The sequence below is a fragment of the Diuraphis noxia genome, unplaced genomic scaffold (assembly GCF_037042655.1).
Source record: "Diuraphis noxia isolate RWA-SAM2 unplaced genomic scaffold, SU_Dnox_SAM2 contig0001, whole genome shotgun sequence".
Taxonomy (NCBI): Eukaryota; Metazoa; Arthropoda; class Insecta; order Hemiptera; family Aphididae; genus Diuraphis; species Diuraphis noxia.
In genome coordinates, this window is record NW_028301711.1 from 39,906,331 (window position 1) to 39,915,116 (window position 8,786).

Genomic DNA, 8,786 nt, shown 5'->3' on the forward strand with positions numbered 1-8,786 from the left:
GAAGTACTCAAAAATATCGCCTTTAACTACACTTAGATATTCCAAAAATCAGAATTTAAATATATGCATAATTTAAGCATAAAAATGGGGAGAGCATGCTTAAAAAATCACCCTGTATATATATATGAATGTGTAGATATTAATGGAAAACAGATTTTCACAAAAGTTTGATACGTCCAAACAAAGGCTTACTATTATATTTATATACCTATCAATGAATATAATTGTTTCGCATTTTTTGAATTTAAAAAATCACATAATCTGCATATTAACAAGTTTAAGGAATACTTTAAACTTTTAAGAACTTAAAAATCTGATTTTTAGCTTATGTACTATACACATCAATATTTAGACCTAAGAGTAGTGACGGTATCGCTTTTTATAATTTGAAGGCACAATATAAAATACAATACCGTCACCGTCATATTTTAGTGTATTATGTCTAACTATACTCTAACTGAACCATTTTTTTCTTTATCAATCACTAACAACTACACAGAACTAATGTGGTGCACAGTATATGCATATCCCTTGGTCTTCTCAGGTATAGTGATCATAAATATGTCTATATAGATAATATTAAATCGAGAAAAAGGAAACAAATCGTACGGTATTGTATCTGTGTGGACAGCCCAATGATTTTTCGACCTGCAGACCGAAAATAAAAAGAAATCTTTTATGATATAGCCTTTTTGTGATTTGTTACAATATGTCTCCAAACGTGTATGTACTACAGCATAAACGAGGTGTTGTCATAAAATTTGAAATAATTATTAAAATAACAAAACAAACGGCGAACGCTGTTTATACGATTTTCACGCCTATACAATAACGACGATTACGTAAACACAATAGTATTTTTTTTTCTTATGAAAATATTATATTTGTGTTATATCAAAGCTGTACTTTTAACACTTTACCGCACTCAGTTAAAGGCGTCTTATCGACGTATGTTTTCAAGATTTCTGATGTACAGGTGAGGTTACACAATAATTACAATAAAAAGACACAAGACTCGTGACGAGTCTGAATGAAAAACAAAAAAAGATAAATTTTCGATTTCAAACCTGTGTTTCAGGTCAAATTTATTTCGAATATAATAATTTTTTCCAAAGTTGATTTCACAAGACATTTAAGTTTTTACAAGTTCGACAACAAGCATATAATACACATACATCATATATATATACACATACACAAGATATATATATATGTTTACATAAATATATTTTTGTATATATATATGCTTCAATCTTCAAAGCTATTTTAATATTATCATATAAATTCTTCATGAATAATTCATAATAATAAGTGACATTTTTTTTTCTTAAACACATTCAAACATTAGTTTTGGCACTTAAAGACTACTTTAAAAAAAAAAAAAAAAAAAAATGATAATGAGAAAAAATAATAATAAATAAATAAAAACGGGTCAACAGGTTTTGGTCACACACGTTTTGCCACGCATGTACACATGATAAAAAATACATAACAACAAAGCGTAGGTCACTACATATTATATATATAAAATATTATGTATGCGTGTGTGTTCGCGGGAGCGCGTGTGTGTATTTCGGTTTAACCTCTCGACCCCGCGACGGAGAAGTGAGATGTGTATTCTCCACCTTGGTGAGTGGGTCGAGAGGGTGGAAAATGAAGAAAAAGGCTATTGTCTCGACGAGTGTCGTACGGTAATAAACGGAAAATCGAACCCAAAAAATAAAAACTGTGACCGTCTTCAGTATTGCTTAAACAGTAGTAATTAAAAAAAGAAAAAAAAAACGTCTAAACTACAATTTTATTGAGTCCCGCGTGAAAAGCGGTCGACTCGAACACCAAAAATTGTTATCATGACACGCATAAGTTAAACGGAGGAGAGAACATATTAATAAATCGTTAAACGTTTAAGTAGTGGTCGGAACGGTTAAAAAAATGAGCGCCAAAAAAAAAATAATAATTGTGACGTAACGAAAACATAAAAAAATATTGGGCTCTATTACGGGAAGAAAAAATCGCAAGCTATCGTAGAATTAATAAATAATATTATTATTATATTATATTATTTGAAATCATTATTGTAACGCGCGGCACAATGTTGTCATATAATGTGCTCACACACACACACCCGTACGGCTTTCACACGCACACTGGCGAAACACGGGATTATCACTACGACCTAATACAAAAGTTATCGTATTTCGTAATAATAATAATAATAATAATAATAATTAAATATAATAATAACAACAATAGGGTTTATTATAATAGTTAATAATAATAGGTAAATATTAATATGTAGGTATAATGTAAATTTAATTTCAAAAACAACATTATATTATTTTCGTCGAGGAGTATTAATTATATTATAATATTATTATGCGTGTATAATAATCGATATTTTATAGGTAATAATAATAATAACAACAACAGTTATCATCATCTTCATCAATTATTATCATCGTGAGATTTAAATTTTTAATATTTACAACACAACTATATATTTATACGTATAATATAAATATATAGGAAAGTATACACTAAGACAAGAGTATACACGCGAATAACACTTATCAATATTGTTTATTTCGGAACACCGCCGGAGCAGACGTTTCGGACGATATAAAATATAATCGGACAATAAAAATATTATTATCTCTGTCAAAATTAAACAATATCGTGCACATTATCGCATTAACACAATTATTATTATATTATGAATAATAATAATAATAATAAAAAAAAAATCATAAATCATAAATCGACAAGCGAAAAAAAGTGTGCGGCTGTTACACCGACACACGCGCACAGTCCATGTTTTATAAATCATAAATGAGACGAATAAACAAATATTTAAGCAAATATGGAATATCAACATTTAAATTTTTAAATCGTTTTACATTGAGTAGAAGCTGAATCGGGACCAAAGTCATTTTCCACGAATTCAGATCAGAATTTGATATTCAAAAAGTCGCTTTTGGCGAACACAAAGGGGAATGCTGGAGAGGGGGAAAGGGAGGAGGGTTGGCGGGCCGGCGCCAAAACACAAATCATATTATAGTTAATTTTATTCTTAATAATTATTATCAAACCAGATTGGCGTAGGTATACTTAACCGACGGTTTATTAATATTTAAATAAGTTCGCATTATATCGTCGCAAAGAGAATAATAATATTAACATCATAAATATAGTTCAGAATCGCAGGTGGTTGTAACGGAAACGATGCAAACGGCACACACTCTATTGTCGACGGTTATTGAAAAACAACTGATTTACACACGTTGGCAACGGTGATAAAAAGTATAGTATGTACACACACACTATAGGAGAAAAACAGTCGACGACGACACGAGAAAAAAAAAAGATCAAAAAATATATTACCAAATTCCAGTTTGGTGTCGGCAGCAAAGGGGGTGGGGAGGGGGTTTTGTGAGTGGGTAACTACCACCACGCGGGGTGGTGGTGATAAATATTGTAACGTGTACGTTACGCCAAAAAAAAAAAAATTAAAAAAAAGGAGCATAATTTAAGTAATAATTAAATCAGTCGTCGGCATCGACGAAATCGTAGGTATAAAAAAAAAAAAATTAAAAAAATATACCAAAAAACCGACACAAGTGTTGGTAGTGCGGAGGAAATGGCGAGCGGTGCGAAACTTTTCAATGTATGTTGGAGGCGTTAGGAACTTGTCTGGTCGGATCGTTTTCCATGTCGGACGACGTGGAACCGGGTCTCTCCTGTTGCTGCTGCTGTTGTTGATGCTGTTGTTGTTGCTGCTGCAGATGCTGTTGGTGTTGCTGCTGCAACTGTTGCAGCTGCAACTGTTGGTGGTGGTGCTGCTGGACGGCGAAAGCGGCCGCGGCCGCCGACTGGCTATGGTGATGCTGCTGGCCGTGGTGGTCGTCCACAGAGCCCGCACCGCCGCCGTTGTTGTAGAACGAGAACGGCGATGGGAAAATGCTCATTGGATGGTGCGGGTACGGTCCTGCCTTGCCTGCACCTGCTCCTGGCGGATAGAACTGATTATAGAACGAACTGACCACTGCCGCGCCGCCGTTCTTGTTGTGGGGCGACTGCAAGTGATGTTGCTGCTGTTGCTGCGGGTGCAAGTGCGGTTGCAGTGGTTGCTGAAGCCCGCTCACCACGTTGATGTCGGTGGGCGGCGGCGTGCCGGCCATCTGCGACGACGGTGATGGAGAACCTCCACCGCCCGATTGTGCCACGACTTGTGCCTGTTGGGCCACGAGCTTGGTCAGGTGAATAGGATCGAACGAAGGCATGGTTGTGGTCAGGTACGGGTTGACGAGTCCTGCCGAAGAGTAACCGTCGAACGAGTGTAGGCCCGGGTGGCTAGCAGAGAAGTAAGGCATCGGAAAGTTGAAATTTGAAGCAGCACCTGGCCCACCACTGGTCACTACTGGAAATGTATGAAAGTTTGCCTGCTTGTGGTGTGAGCTATGGTGATGGTGCAAGTTGTTGTTTCCTGCGGACCCGTGTAGCATGCCACCGTTGTTGTTGTGAGCTCCGTTGATGTTGTTGTTGTTGTTATTATTGTTATGCAACTGGATCTTGGGCTTGCGACGGGGCCGGTACTTGTAGTCTGGATGCTCCTTCATGTGCAGCGCCCGCAGCCGCTTAGCCTCGTCGATGTACGGCCGCTTTTCGGACTCGTTGAGCAACTTCCACTCGGCGCCCAGGCGCTTGCTGATCTCAGAGTTGTGCATTTTCGGGTTGTCGTGGGCAATGAGCCGGCGCTGAATTTTTGCCCAAACCATAAACGCGTTCATTGGCCGCTTGATGTGATCGGCCTTGCCCGGCAGCTGCTGCTGTGGCTGTTGCTGTGGTTGCTGTTGTTGTTGCTGTTGTTGCTGTTGCATGACCACGGGGGCTGGCGGCGACACGGACGACTCGAGAGCGCGACTGTGGTGATGGTGATGGTGGTGGTCTAATATGAAATCGAAATTACCCATGTGTGGAGGGGCGTCCATGACTGCAGAGAGACGATGACGACGAAAAAATGTGCTGGCCTCAGGTGTAGTCGATGGTAGTCGACTGCGGTAGATTATATTTTCTGGGCGAGATGGATGTTATTGGGCCCAGGCGCAAAAAACACAGCGCGCACTCGACGATCGTCGGATATTTGAAGTTTTTCACCCGACGGTGAAGTGATGGTTCGTGACGGCGACACTCGCACTGCGGATATTGCCGGACGAGTATAGCAAACGGTAAATAAACACGTACGCAATTTTTGATAAAACTATGCAAAATACGGACGAAAAATAATAAACACTGAGAAATAGGTCTACGGTCTTACGGACGGACGGAATGCACACGAAACGACGACCGTACAGGACGCGCGACGTAAGACGAATGCCAGTTAAACGATACGAGCGATGGGACTGAGATACCGAGTGCGGCGACAGCAGCGATGTTGTTCCGCGTGTGCCGTCGACGGCGGCGGCGGCGGCTGTAGGCGGTACCCGGACGCCGGCCAATCACGACGCACCACTGCTTCCCACTGCTGCGGCACGATGACAATCAATCATTATTTTTTCTCTTTCTTTTCTCTACCTCTTCTCTTCCTGTTCACACCACCCCGCCACCGCAGCCCTTTTCACGCGATTTTTCGCCTTCTCCTTTTTTCTCCTCCTCGCCGGCGAAATATTCCCTTTTTTATTTATTACAGCGTATATTGTGTACCATAGTAACACGATGTTGTCGTGTCTTGTGGTTTTAGGGTGTGAGTATACGCCAAAACGCGTTGTTATCGCAAGTGGTGGTATACCTACATAATATGTCCTATACCGTGGTACGGTACTCGGTACACATCACTGGATACGGGATATGTGGGGAATGCGCTCGCATATAGGGTTTGGAAGCATGACTGGTTTTTTTTTGTAAACATCGTAATACGAAAAAAGTTCTAAATAATTCTTTTTAGAAACCAAAAATAAGACAGCAACCCTGAACGAACGATCGACGGGCACGGGTTGATTATATGACGTGACAAGCATTATGAAATTCTATCTTTTTTCGATAAACAAGTCTTCATAAAACTTGTGTTTTATATTTTTCGAGAAAAAAAAATGCTGATAACAAAAATCGGCGATATTAATAATAATAGTGGTGATCGAAGATATTTTTGGAGCAATGGTTTGAACATTTATTTAGGGACACTAATACTTTTGACTTTTGAGGAGTACATTATTATATCCAACGTGCTACAAACTTGCGACCGAAGTCGGCGTACGACCGCGGCGGTGTGCATGAAGTTCGATATCAGCGCACGCCTATACTCGCGGTGGTTCACGCGAACGCGTTAGGCAGAGGGGTTTTATCCGGTCGTCGGAGTAAAATTAACTTTTGTTCCATATCGTTCATAATAATGTTTGGCCATTAACGGAGAACGATGATTACAATATATTTTGATAGTACCTAATATTATCGCATATTAGCGTCGCCCTTGTCGTCGTATCGACGAAACATTTTGCGAGTTCACGACTTAATCGTTTGGTAAATAATTTTGATAATACCTATGGAATACGTTATATAGCCATGCACACGGTCATATTAAAAAATGACTAATTTTGGGCGAAAAAATAAAAAAACGTCTTAAAATGTAAGCTAAAAATTAAAATTAGGTTTAATATGTTAATTCAACATGGATATAAATACAAATTTGCCAAGTAAGTTCTGTTATATTAATATAATTGATGAGCTATATAATATAATAGTTTATGCTTAGGCAATAAAAAATGTTGTTTTAAATATGCCTATTATTAACAGCTAATATTTGTATCGTTAATTTTTACACCGTGTAACCATCATAATATATATATAACTATTAACTATTATAACAACATAATTGAATCTCAACTATAGGTACAGTGTTAAACAAACAGACATAATTAAATTTATTATTCGGTTTGTATCGGTAAATAAAAACGTACTATTACACGACATAGTTATTTAAATTATAATAACTTCATATGTAATTTTCCTTCTAGGTAACCTTGTTTTTAAATACCTCCCCTCCAAATGGACAACAACGAATAAGATGGGACGTTACAATTTAATATATATCTATATATTATAATCATTTACTATTATTACAAAAACGATTAGGTACATTGATAGCCGAATCTATCGTTCAGCCGGAAATAAAATGTGGTAAAGCGTAAATGACAGTGCCAATTAGGTCAGTTTTTTTAATATTATCGTATTATTATTATTATTATTTTTTTTTTTTTTATTAAGAATAAGCCCTCGGCGACATCGGCCATTGGGAACAATGAATTATTATTATATATTATATATTAGGTGTATTATTTTACCTATAACTTACTGTATTTACTGTTTAGGTAGAAAATAACTATAATTATTATAATATTACTAATTACCAGGTTATAATTTATATTAAGCTGTTTATATTGCACGTGCGCGTTGACGATAATTATAATATTTTAATCATCATATTGTTAATGATATTAACATTGTCCATCGATATTATATTATTTACATTATTAATCGGTAAAGTGATGATTTGAATAATATTTATATAAGTATATATTATATTAATAAATTATTAAATATAGAAACGATTTACGTTCCTACTTAATACACTATTGTAATGTCCTCAGTAATAACCGTGAATTTTAAAACAATTTGAAATTATTTTACTGTTTTGTAATAATTATTAATTGATACTTCTATTACGCAAGCATACGAGAAGATCAGGGTTCATATGAATACAAATATTGAGTTTAAAATATAGAATTCATTGTATTTTTAAAAATGTTTCAACGTTTCAATACAGTTCAAAAACTTTATTGTCTGGGTGTGAATGAAGTCATGGAGGGCGGTTGAACAATTACAGCTTTCAAAAAAACCCATTAAAAAACAATGTGTTTAATTTTAGTGTTTACTAACAAATGTTCATTTATAAAATTAAACATTACGTTATCGATCGTGGACTGCGTTGTTTTATCTGCTCGATTTACATAATGTTACTATTTAGTATTTACAGTGAATGGTCATTGCGGTCTATCTAAATCATATAGACTTATCATAGATTGTGCTTCCCCTATACCGCACCATATTATGTTGCCACTTGTGACGTGTCGACGTTATTAGAATTTAGACAAAACCACCCTGAGATGTAATTACCGAAAACCCCGATGCAAAAAACCCAGCAATTAGCGATGACGTTATTCATGTTAACCAGCTAATTACACCTAGCTATCCCCTAGTGTAGAATTTGAATTTTTAGATAAGAATGGACAGCTGAGTAACAATAATTCTTTTAGCAAGATTACGTGACTTTTCCTTCACTCTCTCCAAAAAACTAATACAAAATGTTCAATTCAAGACGAAATTAGTTTTTTTACCTATGTATAATTAATGTAATGGATTATATAGTTAACTAATTTATGATCGGCTTATTGCAACGTCACCACCGTGGTATGAAATGCATCACCTCGTCATCCGTGGTGACTGTCCATTCACCATTGTACCTACTATGCATATTTTTTTATTCATCATTATTTTGAATAAATTAAATATTATATTGTGAACAATTATTATTAACTGTATAGAATAATAAGTCAAAAATTAACAGTTCAACATTGTACCTATAATTAGTAATTAAACACAACGAAATAAGAAAAGATCCTAGTAACACATTTTAATTATTGTGATACTGCGAATGTTGTTGTTGTACAAATTGAACGCACGAATTCAATATTGGAGGAAAAACTAAATTAATTTTTAATATTATTTTAAAATGA

At 36.0% G+C, this 8,786-nt stretch overlaps 1 protein-coding gene across 1 annotated transcript; it reads right to left on the reverse strand.

Moving 5' to 3' along the window:
- Window positions 1–1,052: 1,052 nt before the first annotated feature.
- Window positions 1,053–5,398, reverse strand: LOC107173661 (uncharacterized). Its single transcript, XM_015524279.2, has one exon. The coding sequence runs from the start codon at window positions 4,986–4,988 to the stop codon at window positions 3,660–3,662; it is 1,329 nt and encodes a 442-aa protein (XP_015379765.1). The 5' UTR covers window positions 4,989–5,398; the 3' UTR covers window positions 1,053–3,659.
- Between the last annotated feature and the right edge of the window lie 3,388 nt (window positions 5,399–8,786).